The 22,212-nt window shown below is 47.7% G+C and overlaps 1 protein-coding gene and 1 long non-coding RNA gene across 5 annotated transcripts in view; both read right to left on the bottom strand.

Moving 5' to 3' along the window:
- LOC139798795 (uncharacterized) overlaps positions 1-22,212 on the bottom strand; it is a 211,944-nt gene that overhangs the window by 69,748 nt on the left and 119,984 nt on the right. The gene's annotated exons all lie outside the window — the stretch shown is intronic.
- The window catches only part of NEGR1 (neuronal growth regulator 1), a 172,694-nt gene that overhangs the window by 51,503 nt on the left and 98,979 nt on the right, over positions 1-22,212 (bottom strand). For all 4 annotated transcript variants that reach the window (XM_071749834.1, XM_071749835.1, XM_071749836.1 and 1 more), the window contains exons 3-4: positions 19,109-19,234; positions 11,112-11,243 (exon numbers count right to left, since the gene is read on the bottom strand). In XM_071749834.1, the coding sequence (XP_071605935.1) occupies positions 11,112-11,243; positions 19,109-19,234 (258 nt within the window). The remainder of the gene's footprint in view (positions 1-11,111; positions 11,244-19,108; positions 19,235-22,212) is intronic.

Genomic DNA, 22,212 nt, shown 5'->3' with positions numbered 1-22,212 from the left:
CAACGGGGCTGCATCCAAGGGCTCAGGAAGGATGGTTTCATCATCATTTGCCTTCTGTAGATCTTTGATGAGGTTTATTGTCCTCATCTGATGATCTGAGGCAGCCATGAGCTTACAGGAGGCTGTTCCCTACCTGCTGGAGGCTGAGCTCTGCCTGCTCCTGGGGGCTGGCAGGTGACCACCCTCCCCTTCTGCTGAGCAGGGAGGGCAGAGGGCTGGGAGGGGAGACTCAACAGGCACCAAACCCCTGCTCTGGGGGCACTCGTGTGGTCCCAGCTGACACATCAGAAGTGCAGAAAAGCAGAAGGGATGGGGATTAGTGGAGCTGGAAGAGCTGAGTTACTGGGGATGCAGCACATTACTAGACAGACAAGCCAGTAGGAAAAAGGAATCATCTCTTCCCCATCTCCTCTAGGGGTGAGGCAGGCAATAATCAACCAAAATTGCAGCAAGGGAGCTTTAGGTCTGGGGAGCTATTGCTAGAAGAGGTTGCTAAAGGAGACTGTCAAGGTGCTCTTCCTTTTTTTTTTTTTATTTTTTATTTTTTTTTTTTTATGTTTTTTTTATGTTTTTTTTTTTTTATTTTAAAAGGAAAGGTTGACAATTCAAAAATTCAAATACCATCATCAGCCCAACTCCTCCATTCCTTCTCTGGGTAGAAATTTTGTGATCTCCAAGATCCTGAGATTATTAAGCATCAGACCAGTTCCTATAGCAGCACATCCCTCGACTCACTCCTGTAGCTACTGGTGTTGTGTTTAAGGTTAGATGTCATTTTATAACACAATGAGAAAAAAAAAGAATTTATACTCTTTGCAGCTTACAAGAGTAATGAAATCTCCAGGCTCCTGCTCAGCTACAAGAACAAGGTAAGTACTGAAACTGGATGTGGATTTCAAAAAAACAATTCAAAAGCCAGAAGTAGAACTTTTTTGCAGAAAACTTAAGCTCCTACACTTTGGATCTGATTTGATATATTCTAGATACATAACAAAGCAGCTAGGTGTACTCACCAAAATGATAATTCTAAGGACAGAACTCATTACTACTGTATAATAAATGGAAGCATAAGTCAGAGTTAGCACTGAACAGATTGTTTGGGGTTGCAAAGACAGCAGCTGTCACAGCTTGACAGCTTTCTTGTTAGTGAATCAGCTTTACTGACAGTCTTTTTGATTGAAAACCACTGTTCAATGACAGTGTGTTATAGCTGATATACATATGTAGCTCAGGAAGAATGAGAAAGAGCCACAGAAGGGCTAGAAGCTATTGCTCTATATTAAAAAGAAGTGAAGTTTACATAAAGGGCTTCTTGGTGTCCCTCCCCTCCCCAGCAATCAGCAGCAGATGTAAGGTGATGGGAACAGGACCATCTCCCCTGATGGGTGACAAGTACAGGCAGAGGCAGGCCCATGGGGGTGGTTCTAGCTGAAGGCAGCAAAGCCACAGAAATAACTGGTTGCTTTCAAACGCTCTCAGGGAAAGTTGGTTTAATTGAAAACAAAGCTTAGAAATAAAATGATGGAAATAAAAAGTCAGGGCAACCCTGAGAGGGGCTTCCCAGACCCCCTGCTGGAGTCTAAAAAGAGGGATCTGTGGGAGTAGATACATCCATACCAGGTCAAAACAGAACCTGCTCACTCTGAGTCACATTTTGATTTCTGACAAGCCCACCTGTGTCACTGGTTTTGACTGGCAGCTCCGTGGGACTGGGAGCCTTGGCTCTGCCTGCCACAGCACACTAAATACCTGTGCCACCAAAACCTGTGGTAGAGGAGGCATGAGATGGAAGCAAATGAGTCTCGAGGGTCTCTCCCTCTTCCCCCATCTGTATTTATTTGTAAGATTGTCCATAGAAAGTAATTTCTTCCTGTCTGATGCTATTTCAGCAGATAAAAGCCAATGAACCGGGTACAGCAGGTGTCACCTCCTATTCCAACATCATTACTTAAAATGGGGCTCACACGGTGCTGGGCTGGGGAAAACCAAAGCCAGAAAAATAAGAGTCATTTACAAACACCAGACATGCCCAGGGCTCTGCAGCCTGTCCCTGACCATCATTTAATAGCCTGATTTCCAAAGAATGTCACATGCTCCTCAAGAAGAGGCAACAGATCCCGACAAACCCACACCTGGATGCAGCCTGACTTTACACAGGAGTCTGGGGCTTCCCCACTGAAACACTGAATTGCTGCACTGAAGGATAATTCCTGATTAGCTTTTCTCCTTGAGAGCCTCTTTTGTCATTAACAATTCCAGGTGCCAAAGGAGGGAGCACCTGAATTTTGGTACATTTGCTACTAAACAGACTTTTGTTCTAAAGATGCTGGAGATGGTGCATTTGGAAGGGAAGTTTTCTGAGTTGTCAACTGAATTTTTCAGTCTAGAAATGACTATTGTGATGTGTGTGCACAGTGTGCAACAGGTAGCAAGGCAACCAAAACCACATGGCCCTTGACATCACTTGCCTTTGGGCTGTGGCACTGAGCACAGCCGTGCCCACGAGGCAACGGAGATCCCATGGCAAGAGCTGCTGCCAGCTCCACAGCTCCAGAAAAGGTCACAGCAGCCTCAAAATAGTTTGTTTTCATTTGAGAAGAGGCAGAAAACATGAAGAGAAACAGCTTTATGAATTATAATGCCTGAAGAACGATGCTGGCAATTTCTTCTTTCTTTTGTGTCAACAGCACAGCTTTGTTTTCAAGTAGCAAAGCAGAAATAGGACTTCTGGAAGCTCCCCGAGCTCAGCTCTCGTTCCTGCACCACACACTTGCTAATACCAGCCAAATTGCAGAAGTTATTAAAACCTAATTTAGCAATCCCACCAGGGGACAAACAAGTTGTAGCAATATCATTACAGCCTTATCCAGGCCTGGATGTCTGACTGAGGTGCTGAGCACAGCCCGGGCAGCAGCCAGCGGGGCCGTCACGGCACGGTGCCACAGCCCTGCCCGGGCACCCCCGCTCACACTGAGGGCTCTCCTGGAACAACCATTTCAGAGCAGCAACAACTGCTGCTGGGAAAGGAAAAGTTAAAAAACCCCAAACAAATAAATGGGGAAATGGAGAGTTTTGCAAGGCTGACACAGAGTTCAGACTTGCCAGTTCATGGCCCCAGCTGCACTCAGAAGCCCTTTAGATTGTCACCTCAGAGGCACCATGTGTGCGAGGGAGAGGGAAGGATAAGGCTTAGACCAGCACCACAAGGAAGAGGACAATTACCAGGAGAAATATTGCTTTACAACATGTTGACTATTATGAGAAATATTTTAAGTAATTGTTTTGCTTGAAGAGCAATCTGGGCAAGTGAACGCTCCTGGAAGCTGAAGAGCTCTCCATTAATTTTGGCTCCAGTTTGGAGTTGAGCACAGCCTGCTGTATACTTCAAATTGCTTCTTGAAATGCAGAAGCTCTTTAGAGATGAGTCAGCTTCTATTAAGACTTCAATTGCCCTGTGCTGTGTTCAGCTGGTGTTTAAAGTGGGATCACCTGGAGGCTGAGGAGCAGGGAGGAGGCTCCAGGCAGGACTGCCTGCCCAGAAAGGATGCTTCTTCATTAATTCTTATTTTTTGTTTTCACCCCACTAATTCATGACCTAATTCCCACCCTCACCAACAGCCAGAGCCTTTACCTGGTTCCTTTACAACAACCATCAACACCACCTCCATGAGAATTCCTGTTTGTATTAGGGAGCACTTTGTGGATGCTCTGGGATTTGTTACAGCCCAGTCTCCCAGAAGTGCATAAACACAATGAACACCATTTACTGCTACACCATAATTAAACAATATGTAGACCTGTAACTACTGGCTGAGTGTAAATACATTGCAAATTAGTACAGTTATTTTTATTTCAAGGACTCATCTTCCTGGAGACAAGGAACAGAGATTGCTTTCAAATGGGTAATCATGGCAGTCCTCAGAATTAACCACTGCAGCAATGACAAATAATCAGCACTCACGGGCTTCTGGAGCAATAAATTCCACATTTGAATAATAGAAACAACCTTTTAATAGCAGGGCCAGGCACGCTGCTTCCCAAGAAAACAGCACTGGAGAAGGCACATGGATTAATAGCTCTGCACCTCCTCAATGTGGTTCACAGACTGGTGCTGGGGACACCCTTCAGGTAGCAAAGGGAGAACCTGAGGGGGTTTTTTTGGTGTCTTAAGCCCATCATTTGCCTTTGCAGCCAAAAGCTGGGTCCCCGTGGCAGCAAGGCTGGTGTTACCCTGGAGCAGCATCTCCTCTTTCACTGGAGGGGCCAAGCTGTGTCCTTGTCCTGCATCCCCACGTGCCACTGGTGAAGCTGAGCCCTTTGTGGAGAGAAGGGGCAGCCCACTGCCCAGCCTGCTCTCCTTACACCCCTGGCAAACACAGGCTGCAGCCCTCCATACTCCCAAAGTACCCCTAAAAGCACTTGGAGGAAAAGAAGATAATGCTGCTACTACTAAGAATAATAAAGAAATCAATTGGCAGAGTTAGGCAGAGATTTCCTTTAAGAAGCTGAAAAATGTCCTCCTTATCTGCTGGAGGGATACCTGGAGTACCAATACTCTAAGTTCTTCAGATACAGAAAATTGTTTCATGTTGCCAAAGCCCTTGATTATGTGCTGTGGCAGCAGAATGCCATCTACATGAAGGAGCATTATAATCACATTTGTCACACCTCAACACGAGCCACGTGCTTTCCAGAAACCTGCAGGAACTGTGCAGCAGTTTGCAGAACCTAACAGTAAACTATTACACAGCAGAAAGAAATCAATGTTCATTTAGGAGCCAAATTACACTCGAGCCAGAAACCTCAACGATATTGTTTTAATCTGACTCCTGAAATGGTAATAAAAATACCTGAAGGACATAAAATGGCATTACTTTCATAAGAAGCTTTTTTCCCCACCACAGAGGAGAAATACATCCTCACTGAATCAACAATACTCTTTTCATTTTGCACTGGTTACACCAGAGATACTGTGCTGGCAGCTCCTTGTCTGGATGGCTGCCCCCAAAGCCAAATTCTGCTATTATTGACTTAAACCTCCATCATCAGCAGAGATGAATCTCCTTTAGCAAGAGTGGGTGGCTTTGTGTTCTCCTATACTTGCCCCACCAATACAGAAGCTAACTACAGACAATTTCTCCACCCCCAGGTGATCACTGCAGGAGAGATGTCCTCTCCAGCACACCTCTGAAGGCCTTCCTACATCTACTTCCTTCAAGTAGCAGCTGAGACACAAAAGTGATAAGTACTGATCTGGAACCTCTGCCCAACACAGAGAATTTCTTATTTTGAGCTAGATTAATGGGTAACAATAGCAGAAAACAAAGGCACGAGCCCCACTGATCCACTAAGAGACTCGAGTATGAAGCAGCAGTCAGAGTCCCAGGAGTCCCCAGTGCCATTTAGAAGCCAAAATCCCATTTTTTAAAGGTAGCCTGAGAGTGGAGGAAAGCGTGTTCCAGAGAAGGCAGCAAAACCACACTCCAGAGTGCTTTTAGCTTCTCGGATGCAATTCTGATCCTTCAGCAGAGGATTGCAAAGTTCTGTCTTCCCAGGCTCCACACAGACATGGACCACTCCAACCAGTCAGGGGGAACTGGGACAGGAAACACTCAGTGATAGAGCAGCTTTAGGTGTGAGAATCTCCTCCAGATGGAGGATAAGCAGCCACTGCACCACCACGAGAAGGTCTCTGTGTTCCATGGTCAGATATGAACAGATGACTTCAGCTCATGTGGTGCAGCTCAGAGCTGGCATGGCTGAAGGTACTGGGTATAGAACTGGGTATAGAACAGCTGAACTGGTCAGTGCAGTGCTTGTGTTGGTTTAGGGAAAAACAAAACAAAACCACATTACGGCTCAAAATACATTTCTGTAGACTCCAACAAAATTATTCCTGCTCTACCTAAGCCAATGCTGACCACAGCCCCCAAATTCAGTCAGGGATATAAGCACAAATCTGTGTATCTTTAACTATTAAGAATTAAAAGACACAGATAGATGTATTTATGCTTAACAGAAGCCTCCCCTCTCTTACACCAGAATAACATGGACACTGAAACTGAGAATTGCTCTGAGTTACTCTATACCCAAGCCAAGAAGGACTGAGACCTTCTGAGAATATTTGGGCTTTGCCTTTTTATTTCATAACCATTCCCCCTGATGGAAGAAAATTTTCCATGCTGAATCCACATAAAAAAACCCTAGCCAAGGAAGTGCTTCTCATAGGTCAGCAAGAGCTCACAGCAGGACCCTTCCTGGGAACAGCAAGTCCCAGGAACCTGTCCAGGCATCAGGAGCCCCAGCACACACCCTGCCCTGTAACAGTGCTCCCAGGAGGTGGGAGCTCACAGAGATAACTGGGTTAGAGTGGCTCGTACAGTACATCTGAATTCAAAGTGAAATCAGAATATTATGCATAATATTATGCAAAGCACCATAGCAACAGTCAGGCAGGCTTCTAAGAAATGCTAATGAGCTAAGCTGTGCTGCCAAAACCCTAACCTGTCCATGGAAAAACTAGGAGCACAGCACTTAAAATTCATAAAAGAAACTCACACATTCCTTCTGTTAAAAAAAAAAAAAAACAAACCAAAACCCACAGCATAAACCATTTCAACTCATCGGGGCAGTAAGAAGGGGGCACACACCATCCCTTCAGCAGACACCTGGGAACCACCTGGCTGCTCCTGGGAAGCCCAGCCCCTTGGTCCTGCCAAACACAAAATGCCACAGATCCAATAACCACAGCATTGTGATTTCCATTTGAAACACAATTAAACAATTCTTTTTCCTGTTAAAATGGGGAAATAACAACGCATCAAGTACTTAAGTGCACCAAACTGATAGGGATCCAAAAATATACCATCAGTTTATGTAACTGTCAAAACCATATTGAAGAGCTGGGTGAAGGAAATGCAGAGCTAGGATGTGAGTCCTGAGGTGTGGGCAGCTTCCCCCAGCCCTTCTTGGAAAAGGAGAAAGCAACAGGAGCCAGGGAATGACAGCCCAGGCCATTATTGCCAATCCTCATAAAAAAGCTGTTCAAGCAATCAAAGATGTGAAAGCATCTGGAAGATAACAAGAAGATGAACAATTGCCAATGGGTTTGTAAAGAACAGCCTGTGCTGGGTCATCACTTCCTGCAGGGAATGGCAGTGGATGCCACAGCTGCACTGAGCAGGCATCGGGCTTGGCTCAGAGCTGCCCTCAGAGCCTGCTTTGGGTCAGAAAGGACCTTAAAGCTCCTCCAGTGTCCCCCCTGCCATGGTCAGGGACCCCTCCCCCAGCCCAGGGTGCTCCAAGCCCCATCCAACCTTCAGCACTGCCAGGGATGGGGCAGCCACAGCTTCTGGGGGCAACCTGGGCACCCAGGGGCTCAGCACCCTCACAGCACAGAATTTCTCCCTCCCATCTCCTCTGTCTCACTTTAAAGCCATTTTCCTCATCCCATCCCTTCATCCCAAGTCCCTCCCCAGCTTTCCTGGAGCCCCTTCAGGCACTGGAAGGTGCTCTAAGGTCTCCCCATGGGATCCTTCTCTTCTCCAGCCTGAACACCCCAACTCTCTCCCCCTGGCTCCAGAGCTGCTCCAGCCCTCCCAGCAGCTCCTGACATGGGCAGACATTGCCTGGAAGGCTGTGCTCATTGCTCATGGCTCTGCTGTCCCCTCTGCTCAGCTGGACATCACTCCTGAGCCTGCTGCTGGGGGGGTTTCTATTAATGCCATTATTAAAGGTGAGATCCCTAAGGCAACCCTGAGAAATGGAGGACAAAGCCTGACAAGTGGGCAGCCCCAAAGAGGAACAGAACTGCTGCAGGCACAAGGCAGCAGCACTGCCTTCAAAGCACCCCCTGCCACAACAGCTACTTGGAGTCCTGCCTCAGGGATGAGCCCCATCCCATCTCTCCTGTACTGCCAGGAAGAGCCAGGACAGCCAAAGCCCCCAGCCCAACCCCACCAGAGCTCCTGCTGCCCTTGCTCAGCTCAGCAACAGCCACAGCCTCCTCCCCAGGAGTGCCAAGGAATCTGGCCTTCAGCTTGCAGCAGGATGGGCTCGTAACTGGTGAAATTAAATTAGTGTCTTTTAATTTCAATGAATGGCTTTGTTCCTCCCCAAAGTTGCCAGATCTGAATTCAGACAAGTCTGCAAGATCCAGAGCTGCTGGAGCCAGAGAAAACCAGGCCCTTGGTGCACATCAAGTGAAGAAAGGAATTCTGCAGCACAGCTTTACAAGTCCACACTTCCCATTTATTCAGCTGACAGCTTTGCATTTAAACAAATGCCAGTTTGCTGCTGCTCACACATCACACTCCTCATCTCCTCACCCCTGGAGGTTCTCCCATCCAGGAGCAGCTCCCAGTGCTGCCCAGCAGGGCAGGATGAAGGCAGAGGAGAGCTGGAGAGGCTGCAGTCCCACAGGCACAGCTCCAGACCAGCTTGCAGATGACATATTAAAGCCTTGCTAATCCAGACTGGTTCACTCAAAGTGGGGTTCAATATAATCATCTATAAACCAGTATTTGCTTTATAAAGTGTAATGGAAAATCCTCATAAGATTTCCTTGTGAAATGAAATTGGATTAGAAGTTATCTATTTTAACTTGCTCTGGTACAGCATTCCTGCTGCTGAAACCTCAATTTATTTCTTCCCCTACCTCCTCACAGACTCAGGCAGACAAATGCACCACAGATTCTCAGGCCACTGTTTTTAAAAGGCAAATTATGGGGAACAGATGTGTATTAAGTAGAAAATGCAGATTATGCAATAAGAAGCAGTATAAAGAAAAAAAAAAAAACAACAAACCCCAAGCCCTGTAAAGTCATTAGAGTTGTAATTTATGTGCTATACAGAAGCTGCTTGTTTATGTATGGTTGGAAGGTGCCCAGCCAAGAAACTTGAAATTCAAAAAGTAATTTAAACCTGGTAATTTTCTTGTACATGCTTGGGTGACTGAGCAGCCCCTACACGAGATGAATATCCATATTCAGAATTGTGCTGATAGCCCCCTAACTGCTCAGGGCTCATTGATACATTCTATTAACTGGGCACAATAAAAACCTTGATTTATTCTGCAGTTATCAGGTCTGCAGTAAAGAACGTTCCTGTTAATAACAGGGAAACAGCACTGAAAATGGGCAGGAAGTGGCAGTTTGGGATTGGATCCTCATCACTCCCTGTGCATGGGATGGGGTGGGATGGAGGGACACCCAGATGGAGCAGGGATTCCCCAGCCCTGGGGGTGAGGAGATGCTCCTGCAGCACACAGCTCTGCACTCAGGGACACAAAGCCACAGACATCACATCCTTGGTGAGCACTTTGTGGGGCTGAAGGAGCAGGGCTTGGACTCCTGGCCATGGCTTCACTGGTGCTCAGCAAGGAGCTGTGAGCAGATGGCCCAAGCCATGCAGGACATCCCTCAGCAGAAGGACTGAGGAGCACCAGGGGGGCAGGAGAGGTGGAGGCTGTGGAGCTGGTGCCCAGGGGCAGGGCCTCACCACAGGAGATAAATCACCTCAGAAACCAGAGAAAATAAACAAATGGGTTTTTGGGGGTTTTTTTGGTTGGTTTTTTTTTTTTTGGGTGGGGGGAGGGCTGGAAGGAGAAAGCCCTGCTCCTCACTAGCTCATTAGGCAAACAGATATTTTCTTAAAAGAAGAAAGAGGACTGAAGAACATTTGACTACAGAAACTCTGCCCAGCCCAGGGTAAGAAAAGGCCCTGATGGCATCTGCTGTTATTCTGTATTTCTCCTTAAGATCTTTCCAGATTTAAAACTTTAAAATAGATTTGACAGACATTTCTCCTAACGAGTGACAAGCAGACAAGCCACAGCTCTCCTAAATGAAACATTTAGCTCTGATGATGGAAAGCCAGCCTGCCAGGCCAGCTCAACAGGCAGCAAACAGGTAGAATTCTGCTGGTTTGGGCACACACAACACCCCTTCTCAACAGGGCTGCCCACACTGAGGTGCTGGGACACAAAACCCACCCCAGCAGCATCAGCCAGCTCCACCACCAATGCCAAGAGCCACTTTTCTGCCTGGTCAGAAGGGATGAGCATCATCAGCAGGGAGCAGATGTTCTGAGTGCTGCTGCACTGTGCTCATCTGGCCAGGGGACAATGTACCAAGCCAAGAGAAGTGCATTAGCAATTAGCTGACTACCACTAATCGTTCACGTGTGCAAACCATTTCATGCTGTAGCCAAGATCCTAGTTTTACACCACTTGATTTTTATTCCCCCCTCCGTTTTCTTCTAGTTTTAAGATGCATTAAAAAAAAAAAATAAAATTAAAATACTCCACATGTTCCCAGTGCAGGCTTGAAAGCTTGCTGGGATCTGGCACAATTCCACCTCCATCCACACTACAGCCAAGCACACTTCCAGACTGGACTTGGTAGAGAAAGATCCACTTGGACACTTTATTCAAGTGTTCACTGAGTCACAGAATCATACAACCCCAGGTCAGAAAGCACCTCCAGGGTCACCTGAGCCAACCACTCTTGGCCAAAGCTCCATCTAGACCAGACAGCCCAGCAGCCTGTCCAGGGACATGGGCTGGAGACCTCAGAAACCCCTGGTCAGTAAAGATCCTATGGCAATTCCCAAAGCAGGAACATTTACAAACCAAACTGATCCCCGAGTCAGAAGCACCTGCCCAGTGGCAAAGCCCTGAGGGGCAGAGCAGCCAGGCCCAGGTAAAGGGCCACCTCAGTGGTCCCCGAAATGGCTGCAGAGCACAGAGAGCCCCTCTGGTCCCACACCAGGGAACTCCTTGGTGCCCCTCAGCTCTCCATGGAGCTCCAGCACCTCCTAACCTCCAAACCCAGGACTCGAGAGAGCTCCTCACCTCCCCCAGCACCCCAGCTCTGCCAACTCCTCACAGCGGGCTCAGATCAGGACTCCACAGCAGCACTCCCAGGGCTGAGCCCCAGCCCTGCAGCCCAGCAATGGCCGTGCCCAGAGCTGAGCACGGGGAGGCCTCAGCCTCCATCTCTCTTCCCCTTCCTCGGGCAGCTCAGCCCCGCACACCACACCGACACCTCCAGGGCTCTGCCCTCTCAGCCACGGCCACCGGATTTAGAGATTAAAAACACCTCAGGACTTACAGTTTACTGTCACTTTGACTTTTTTCACGTCCGGGACCGAGACGTCATTTTCCGCACTGCACTCGTACTCCCCGGCCTGGTCCCTGGTGACCCCGTAGATGTCCAGGTACTGCCCGCTCTCAAAGGGCTTGGCTGCAACGAGACCAGGGACAGAAATCACTGGAAGCACAAAACACCTCAGCCTCACCACCATGGCAGCACCTGGAGGGCCCTGGGGGAGCTGCAGGCCCCAGGGGCACCGGGCAGAACCCCCTGGTTCCAGGCCAAGCTGCAGGGCCCTCCCCAGCTCCAGGCCAGACCAAAGACCCCCCCCCCCCAGCTCCAGGCCAGACCACAGACCCCTCCTCAGCTCCAGGCCAGACCACAGACCCCTCCTCAGCCCCTGGGGATGGCCAAGGGTCCCTCCTGCCCCAGGGCTGGCACCCACTCCATACCTGAGAGCTCCACAGAAGATGGAGCCCAGGCCTTGGGTGCAGAGCTGCTGCAGCCATCAGGGCTCATGGCTTGCACCTGAGCAGAGAGCTCTGAGCACACAGCAGGCAGGAGCAGAGCCAGGGATTGGGCCAGGATAAAGGAACCAGAACCCAGGGATTGGGCCAGGACAAAGGAACCAGAACCCAGCTGTGCAGCAATCCCCCCAGCCCCACAGTTTGCATTCTGTGAGTCCTTTAAGGAAGCTCTGCACAAGGTTCCTGTGACAGATTTGCTCCTCTAAATGAACAGTTTGTGTTCCATGACTTGTTCTGTAAAGGCAGCAACACAGCTCTTAGTCACACAGGGCTGAAGTAAGATAAAGTCACAGAATCCTGGAATCATTTGGGTTGGGAAAGAGCTTTGGGATCACTGAGTCCAAGCTTTCCCCCAGCAGTGCCAAGGCCACCCCTGCCCCATGTCCCTCATCCCCACATCTCCAGGGCTCTGAAACCCCTCCAGGGATGATGGGGACTCCAGCCCTGCCCTGGGCAGCCTGGGCCTTGCCCTGACAACCCTTTCCAGGGAGAAATTTTAAGATAATTTATACTGCAAGATCCATGTGCATTTGTACAGTGCTGTAAAGCCCATGTGTGTTATGCAGCTCATGAACATTTTAAAATATTAAAACTGAGCCCTTTTTAAACCTTCCCATCCCCAGAAATTTTGCACCTGGCTCACGTAAGAAAGCTTTCAGTAAATATTACAGATAAATATTTTTCTTAGGGAAAACACAAGATACCATGTTTCATCTTCCCTATTTGCCTGCACAGTGTTTCATCTTCTTCAGCTTGTTTTGAGTTGTAGAGATTTCCCATGGCTGTGTGGGAGAACATAAATCGTGTCATGTAGAATATATACCCATAAGTAAATGTGTGTTTAGGTTCTGTTGCATGCACATCCAGCTCAGAAAGAGGCAGTTCCTAAGCAGCAGGGAGAATAAATTTTGTCTGAAGATGCTGGTGACTGAGGATAAGTGTCAGGAGCCAATGCAGATTTCTCACTGTTTTTTTGGGTGATGTCCTACAGCCCGGGGTACCACACCTCCCTCTGCCCTTTTGCAGACCAGGTGCATTTTCTGGACCTACCAAGATGTCAGAACATGGCTGGATGGCTCTGCTGGCCAGAGAGACAACAAACTTACCAGACCTGGTGTCTGAGAAGAAGAAATCTCATTAGATTATCAACCAGAGGTGGGGCCAGCCAAGATCTTCCATCAAAAATCGGGAAAAAAGTTGAATGTTTCAGAGGTGGAGACAAACAGGGTCACACTTACATGTGGAATTTATGGGTACAGACATATGGGTTGCCTGGTGTGGGCAACGTGGGTCTCAGCCACTGACCAAGAGGCTGTAGGTTGGTCCTACAAGAGCAGGTGTCCCAGTTTGCCCCATTCCCTAAAGTCACATCAGTTTCTGTCTCTGGGCAGAGCAGATACCAGGCTGCAAACGTGCTGGAGATCCCTGGTGTGCTGATGGTGTGGAGCAGTTCTGAATTCACAGACTTGATGGCAGGGTACCTGTGCTCTGCTGCCTGCAGAAGGCAGAGGCAGCAACACCTTCCCTCTGCAGGCAGCCTCCCAGCCCTGCTCTGTCCAAACCAGCTGGGGACAAGCAGGGCAATGCTCTTTTTAAGAAGAAAGCTGCAGGATTTGAACCTCCCTTCATCTTATTTATAATTCATGGCACTTAAATGTAGGGATTTGGATGGGGATAAGTGTTTTCAGGAGGCCTGGGGTGGTTCCTGGAAGAGGCTTTGGGGGCAGGAACCCCAAGGGTTGCCCCAAGGACTGTGGTCACAGCTTCTCCATCCCTCTCCTGCTGCCTGCCTGCAGGGGATGTCCCGAGAGTGAAAACAGAAAAAGGGAACATCTCATTGGATTTTAGAGATTATCTGTTAATTTTCTTTAAAAAATTGGTGCAAGCCCCAAAGTTTTCGTGCTCTGTTCAAAAGACCAGAACCTTCCAAAATAGCTGTGAGGGGCCCAACAGCAATGGAAGGGGAAGAAGGGGGAAACCACAGTGGTTTGGGTTGGTTTTGAACATTAAAGATTCTGTTTCACTGAAATACCTTCTATGATTCATAAATTGCTCACTCAGAAGCGCAGTATTTCTCAAATAAAGATGATCTAATATCTGAGGGAATAAACTAAGCAAGTATTAAAACTCTAATTTTCATAGCATTTTATGAGTTATTAATGAGTTCATCTACTTTTATTGAAAAGTGAGAACTACTCTCCATTTGTTATAAAATGGTCAAAAAATCTATCCTTATTTCCCTGCAATACTTTTGCATGGTTTTAGCTGGATCCTCCATATTTTGCTGAGATTATCATTTTGCTCCCATTTGTCAGTTCCTGCAGAAAGACCCAATTATGGGACCATCTTAGTTTGAGTATTGTCCTCCTGACAACTGTATTTTAACAAGATTTTTTTTTTCCTAGCCTGTTTAAAGACTTTAAGAAGACATGAAGATTTCTAGGAGCACCTCCAGTCGTTCCTGAAGAAATGCTCAATCTTCTGGAACAGCCCCAATAAAAATTACATTTTTCTGAGATGCCTTCCTCAGAACTGACCAGACAGTGGGGTGTCTCTGGACCCTGGAGCAAGGGGTCATGATACTGAATATCACTTAACTAGATCCTAATACATTCATATGAAATATTAACCTCCAAACTTCAAGCCCCCAGATGGCTTTAGCACAGACCAACCCATCTCCTGCTGGGGCAGGAGCCAGCAGTGGGAGTTGGTGTGTTTTGGATGTCCAGCCACCCCAGCAGAGCTGCTGTCCCCATGAGGAGGGTACCCCAGGGATAGACAGCACCATGCTCTGCAGGACCAGCAGCCCAGGGCCCTGCTGCTGGGTTCCCACCAGGCTGGGAGATTCCCCCACTCCTGGAGGTCCCAGCTGGCACCCACCAAGCACTGGGATTGTGTGAAGTGCTGCCTGAGCTCAGCCAGGAGTCAGGAGATGACACCAAGGCAGGAAAGGAAGGGGTGCTCTCTGTGAACTCACTCCAGGAGCAGGATGGGGAAGCACTGTAACACCCAGAGGCATCTGAGCCTTAAATTGTTATTTTTGACAAGAGCAACGTGCTGGCATCAACAGTGCTGCTCCTGAAGCATCTGGTGCCAACAGCCCAGCCAAGAGGCAGCCAGCAGGTTTCTCTGGTGTCTCAGGACAGCTGTGAGCACATCCCTGTCCTTCCCTGGGACAGCAGCTGCCAGGAGCTGAGTGCAGTGAGGAGGAGCCAGCGGGAACCCTTCCTACCCCTCTGCTGCACAAATAAAAACCTCTCCAGTTCTGCTGAGTCTCAGCCCGTGGCTGCTGCTGGTCCCTGCCCTGGTGTCTCCCTGCAGGTCCTGGCTGCTCTCCAGCCCCTCTCAGCTGGGCTGCAAGGAGCAGATGTTCCTGCTCAGCCCCGCAAGGCAGCGTGGGGATGGAGCTGTTGCCTGTGAGCTGAGTGATGGTGGCAGGAGGGAGCCACAGCACTGCCACTGCTCATCAGGTTCAAGTGCTGAATTCCTTCACATTCTGCTTCCCCAGCACCTAGAGGGAACCAGCTTGGCTGGCATACAGCCTGGCAGCAAAGCTGAGAGGGAGAGGGGAACGTCCACGCCAGGCAGCCCAGCAACCAGTAGCCACTGGTTTGAAGGCACCCAGCACAAAGCAGCTGGAGAGCAAGAGGTCTTTCTCCACGGTGGGTTGGAGGATCTGCTGTTTGGGCTTTGAATTATGAAGCTGGGTCCATGGTGAGATACTTTGGGTGCCCTGGTCAGCTCCAGGAGAAGCCAAGCAGAGAGTGGGTGAGGGCAAAACCAACACCATATAAGACTGCAAAAACATTAGGGAGCAGCAGTGGTGTGACATAACCCTCACCAGCAATGACATCTGCCAGATATTTAGAAGTTAGGAGGATGAAATTAAAAGGTCAGAATCCTCTGTTCCTAAGGCTTTTAGTTTTAAAACTGTTTTGAAGCAAGAGCTGGAACATTTCAAAAGATGAGCTCACACCCTGTACACATACAAAGCCCTGGAAATCTGATAATAATTCTTGTTGGTTAAGTACTTCCAACCTGGAAATCCAGGTGAAGAGTACTTACACTTGAACAAAACACTTCTTATTTCTGTCACGTGTGGGTAACACCTGACAAACAGTGGCTCTCTAGCAGAAAGTGCAGATGGAACACAACATTTGACATTAGCTGTGCCCACAGCAGGTGTAGTTCATTTCTCAACATTTAGGTGGAAGTTTTCAAACAGCCTCTTTGCTTCCCCCCCACACCCTGCCCCAGTGTCAGCTTTCTGGGGCCACCACCTCAAGATGTTCAAGTGTAAGGTGTAGCTTTCCTTGGGGCTACAGAAAAATCTGTTCTTTTGCATGTGCTAAAACAGTTCTTAGAGGCTTTTGGTAGCAATATTCTTATTCTGATGATATTATCATCATTATTATTATTGTTGTTGTTATTTTTATTATTACTACTAGTACATTTTTGAATGCTTCAGCATGACTACTCTCTGGAAACAGGGCTGAGTGAAGAACTGGAGTGTCCTGGTGCCAGGGGTTTGCCCTTTCCCTCGCCATAGGATAATCTTTGTTCAGCTAAACTCATCATTTCTGGAGCCCTGCTCTCCCCAGCACACTCGTGCACACAGCCAGGGTCACCTCTAGGAAAATAACCAGAAGCTGGGCTGGAAGCAATGGGGATAAAAGTGTGAGAAAAGAATAAGGGGGAAGGGAAAAGAACTGGAAAAAAACAGAGTCAGAATGAGCCAGGATCCAGGCAGAGGGGAGGGCCAGAGGACACAGAGATGCAAGGAAAGCAGGAGATCCCTACATCTCAATCTTTTTCATTTTTCCTTGCCTGCAGCCACAGGCTGTGATCCCAGCAGCTTTTCAAACCCAGCCCTGGAGCACACACCCGTGCAGACCAGTGTTAAAGGCTGGAGAGTTCTGTTCCAGGCAGACCTGAAATCTTTTAAAATTCTGGCTTCATTCTTAAACTATTGATGCTGCACTTTGCTCTTAAATGTCAGAACAAAATAAGTAATACCTGCAATTTATTCAGATGACATTTCAACAATAGGAGAATCTCAGATTACAAACTCCAGGCCTGTGTTCCTGCCAGTGCTGCAGGGGGTGGGCAGGGGCTCTGGAGTTCCATGAGGGGTTTGTACAATTAATATTTATCTAATGAAAGCATTTACATAATGACTGCGAGTTAAATGTGCACAATAAAGATTCCAGGCCAATAGTTTAGGTACTAAGTGAAAAATCATCTCTGAATACATTTTTATTTCTATGAAAGGTTCATTTTTCTCCCTTGTTCAGAAAAATGGGACCCGACTTTATCCAAGGAAAATGATGCAGGTCACGATAATCTTTTGGAACTGGTCTACACTGAATCATTTGTATTCACAGATTCCTGTTTCTTATCTTTTAGCAGCAGCTTTGACAAACTGTTTCAGAATATCCTAAATATGATTCATTAATATAATTTAGTGTTGCATTCTAGATGTGAGGCTCACACGCAAGGCTCATTAGTGCCACTGGGAATTACAGGAGAAAACTGCTAGAAATTACAAAGTGCAGATGAAGCTTATGTTTAGATAAAGGTAATTTGCTGCAGACAGAATCTAAACCATTAGAGAAATCTGGTGCTTTCAGCTCTCTTGCATTTTGTTTTCTAATAAATCCAGGCTTCTTGTTTGCCAGACTGATATCTCATTGGCTTTGAGTGCCATTTCTGTCTGTCTGTGCAGCAGAACACCCACCTGAGGGTGCAGCATGACTGAAATGGAAAATTTCTTATTTGTTTGGTAGGCTGGTGCCCAGAGCACGTGTTGCAAAATCTGTCTTTGCTTCCACCCCATTTTAGAAGATTTTTGAGCCAACAGTTATTAGGATCCAGTGTCCTCCCTGTCCTGCCCATTAATGATCAGCAGACACCAGGGCACACCCCAAAGGTGGGGCTGGGGTCTTGTACCTGATGGAGGTGAAAAGGGATCCAGACTCTCCTCAGAGGCAACGAGATCTCATTGAGCCACAGGAAATTCCATTAAAACAAGAACAAAATCTTTTTTTACTGAGTGCAATCACAGACTGCCCAGTGGCATCTCCATCACTGGAGATATTGAAACCCAGCTGGACAGGCTGTCAGCAGGAGCTGGTCAAGCTGATCTCCAGAGGTCTCAGCCCACCTCAGCCAGGCTGTGGTTCAGTTCTGTGACTTTACCTTTTTTTAAGCACCAAATTTGTTAAGCCCACAGTTGTGTTTCATCTGACCTACTGCTCTGGGGTGAGAGAGTGAGAGATGTGGCCAAGACAATCCACCAAGCCACCCTCCCAAAGAAAGCCCTCAGCAAGGGCACACCAGCATTGCACCCTGAGCCCTTGGGTTGGCTCTATCCCAGGTTAGTCTGTCCCTCAAAATTTGTGCTCAGTTCTCAGTGGGGTGAATGTTAAACCTCTGCAGCTGGAGGCTCACTTTTCTCCTCTCAGTCCTCACCCTCAGTTCTTTGGTCAAGATAAAAAATACAAAATCAGTGGGGGTTCACTTGAAGCTCCTTCTCCAGCCTGAGAGCACTAACTCTCCTTTTCTGCTTTTTTTCCTCTCCAGGAAAATTGTATCAGCTCCTTTCTGTAGACAATCTGATGCTTTAGGCTATTACTCTGAAGTATCGCCATGGTTTCCAATAAAATTTTATTTGACATTTAGTTAAAATCCATTTTTTTTTTTTTTTGCTACGATGGAATTTTTTTCCGTAGTCCCTTGATGGGCACTTCCAGCAGAATTCATTGTCATTGTCTTAAAGGTCAAAAGTGGTTTGGTTTTTTTCCAGATCTTGCTTTGTGAAGCAAACAGTTACTGAGGATTATGAGACACTGCTGTAGGCTGTGCCAGTCCAGGGAACTGTTTTTCCCTAACACCACACAGGAGCTCTGTGAGCCACCAGAAAGACCTTCACTGCAAACCCAGGGCAGAGCCCCTCAAAAAGAACCAGCCCAAGGGCAGGTGCCTCTCCACCAAGTCACTCACCTAAAGGTTTTCCCTTAATATGTTATAAGGAATTAATGTCAATATTAAAGAGAAACTGTGCTTTGAGGTGTCATTCTGTTTGCAGTTTTTCACACCCATAATTTGCTCAATGAAGGTGTTTTGATAAGCCATGTTGTGGCATCAGGGTTCACTGGGAGTCACATTAAATTCAACCACCAGTGTTTTTAACTCCACTCCTGCCTCCAGAGAGCCCTGGTGCTCTTGATGATTTCCTTGGTTTGGTTTGGTTTGAATTGGACCTTTGATAAACACCTGGAGCCTGTTAAAGCTGGCTTTAGAATACCCTCATTTTTTGGGGTGCCTTTATTTCTACACCCCCGTGCCAGAGCAGCACTGGAGCTTTCACCCAGCTCAGCTGAAAGCTGAGGAAGGATTTGATTTCCTAACAGTCTGGTGGGGCACAGAGTTGTTAACACCAAGTGATGGAAAGAGCTGGGAGAGCTGCAGGGGTGTGGGTGCACTCACCAGAGGGGGAGATGTGTCTCCAGGAGATGGAGGGCTCAGGCTTCCCCGTGGCCAGGCACACCAGGGTCACATTGCTGCCTTCATTCACCACAATGTCGCTGGAAATGCGGAATATCTTGGGAGAAACTGGAATGAAACAAGGAGAAGGTTGTAAGGGAAAGGCTGGGGAAGGAGAGCTGGGATCCCCACCCCCAGGAGTCAGCAAGCACAGGCAGCTGTGGAACCAGGACCACGGGAAAACCTGCCCTGGGGCAACCACAACGATTTCCATCAGGTTTGCAGAACCCCAGCCATGGATTTCCAGTGCTACAAACAAGCAGGCAGCAGGAGTGCCTCCATTTAGTGCCCAGCAAGATGTTATTGAGTTCCCAGGAAACTGGCCCTGATGGATGCTCTTCTTTAAGAGGAGGCTGAGCATCCTTCTGACAGTTTGAAAGAAGATTAAATTAAATTTTTCTTGCACTTTTAAAAAACGGTGACACCTCCTACATCCACTCTGTGTGGCCTTGGAGAGTCCTCCTGCCTCGTGGAGAAGACTACAGCACATTTGCTTCTGGTGCTTTGGGTTTCTCTCAGGCCTGCACTATAACCCACTCAGTGCCCTCTCCTCACAACGAGCAGCAGATCACCCCTCAGATCCTCCCTGGAGCCCCCCCCAAAACCCCCACCTCTTTCCCTCTCCCCCTTTTCTTTTAGGATGCCCACCAGCTGTGGCTGCCAGGCCTGGCTTTTTAACAATGATTTTTTTTGGTGAGGGAGAACTTTTCCAGAATGCCCCAAAGCCCCTAAATTCTTCATCCCAGTGCTGGGCTGCACTCCCCACCCTGTTTTGCAATGATAACCTAATTTTTTTTTTTCCTAATTACAATTTCATAATTAAGCGATAAACGCAGCAGGGGGAGGAGAGAAGATGCTGCTCTCAGCAGCTGAACTGACCCTTTCTTTTGAACTGGAAATGATGTGCAGCCCAATCCATCTGTGCAATCACTTCTGCAAACACCAAGGTGCCCAGGGGCTTGCAAACCACCCCCCAGAAGATGCTGCCTGGAGCCCCAGCAGCCTGTTCCTACAGCAGAGGGGACACAGCAGCTTGGGGCATGCTGACTCCTTCCCATAACAATTCCTACTCCTTCCCATAAATCCCAGAGCCAGACGTTGTCACCCAGAGGGCAAATCAACACCATCAATCCTCCTCCTGCAGCTGGCTGGAGGCAGAGCACACCCTGGGCTGGCAGCACCTCACTGCCCCATCCCTGCCACCCCAGACCCCAACAGCCTCGTGTAATCCCCTCGGATAAACCCTAATTCAGCATTTTATAATGGCATTGATAAGAGACCAGGAACACACACATCAGGCCCCCTGCACCTTACCAGGGTGGCAGAAGCCCCCCCAGCCCCACCATGGGGGGATCCCCAGCCCCTCTCCTCCCCAGCTTTCCTGCCTGGGTCTGTAGGGGACAAGATTGGAGCTGTGACGTGGGAGAAGGTGGGGAATTTTCCAGACTTACAGATTAAGTGATTTTTCTCTTAAGTAAATGTTCCTCTTCAGTTAGGCTTTGTTCATTTTCTAATTGATTGGGCTCTTCTTTAATCTAGGTTTTATAGCAGGGAAATTAAATAAACTCTAGCAGAGATGTCTGTAAGTCTGATTACGATGACAAGGAGCAGGCTGCACCATTTATGCATTTCCAAACCAGAATTAGAAAATAAATGAGCACAAGCCATACATTGCCTAAGATAAGAGACACATGAAGACACCAAAGCCCAGTCCTGCTGCACAACACAATCCTCTGAAACTACACAAATAATGGGATGATCTAGTACTCAGGAAAACTTGTAGATTCTATGTTTAGAAATTATTTCCTAGGAAGATGATCTATCCCATGACAGGAGCTTGGCTTCCAGAGTGTTTCTGGAACCTCACAGTTTGAGACAAAACCATTTCTGACATATTGGGATGCTGCTTACTGACTGATAGGGATCACTGCATTCAGATCATTAAAATCTGTGGAGCTTATTAATTATGAATAGAATACATATACATAATCACAATGGAGAGTTAATATTTAATAAGAATTAAAAATGTTCCTTTTGCACACGTAGTTCTTAACACTGTCTCTAAAGACTCTGATCTGTGAGCGGATTTAGCCCTTAATATCTGCAGTGCTGAGCTTCCCGTGCAGATTAAATCCATGGCAGAGCTCCTCTCCACTTTGACAGCTACAGCCTCTCACCCAGCCCACACAGCAGCCATGAAGGTCAGGAAAAGAATTAAATGTAGCAGCGAATAAATATTTATTTGGTGTATGGATTAAAGGAATACATAAGAAATGTGACTAAACATTCTGGAAAAAAAGATTTACATTCCAGTGAAGCTGTGTTTGGTGTTGGGAAGGCAGCCTGTTACATACATTGCTTGCCCCAGTTTTGATTAACTGAGAGAAAAATATGGAGTAAAAAGAGGAAAGGGGAAGAGCAAAGGAGAATTCACCCTGCCAGGCAGGGCAGCATCCCCAGTGTCCCCCCAGGATCCTGGTGGGCACAACCCCTTCCCATGCCCTCCCCTCCTGCAGGATTCATTCTCTGCCAGGTTCCTGCCCGTGACCAATAACAGCACAATTCCAGCATCCTCCATTATTCCCTTTCCCCAGCCCTTTGCTGAGAATACTTATGGTCCTCTGCTTTAATAAGCAATTTGTCAGCATTATAGGAGAGAAAAAAACAACCCCAGGGAACACACTTTAAGAAGCTGTTTACCTCTTTGGCTTGCGTGGAGTTTTGCTGCAATATTTACCAGAGCTCACATGCACTGAATAAACACAGCCCCTTGACTGCAAGTGCCACCAGCAGAGTGTGACACCAGGGACACAGCCACGTGTTCCTTTTCCCTCGGGCTGCTTAGAGCACAGAGAAAGAAATGTGTTTCCATTTCTGAAAGCAATTAAAGCAAAATGGCAGAGGCAGGACGGGCAGAGAAGCCTCAGTGCCAGCAACCAACTGTGCAACAGAACCAGAACCTCAGTAAGAACCATCAGCATCTTCCTGACATCAGCACCAGCATCCACCCTGCTGCCACCAAAGTGCCATCATCCCTGGAACCCACC

This window comes from Heliangelus exortis, chromosome 8, assembly GCF_036169615.1.
Source record: "Heliangelus exortis chromosome 8, bHelExo1.hap1, whole genome shotgun sequence".
In the NCBI taxonomy this organism is placed as follows: domain Eukaryota; kingdom Metazoa; phylum Chordata; class Aves; order Apodiformes; family Trochilidae; genus Heliangelus; species Heliangelus exortis.
Note: the sequence above shows the minus strand (reverse complement) of the source record. Positions and strands in the feature narration are given on the sequence as shown.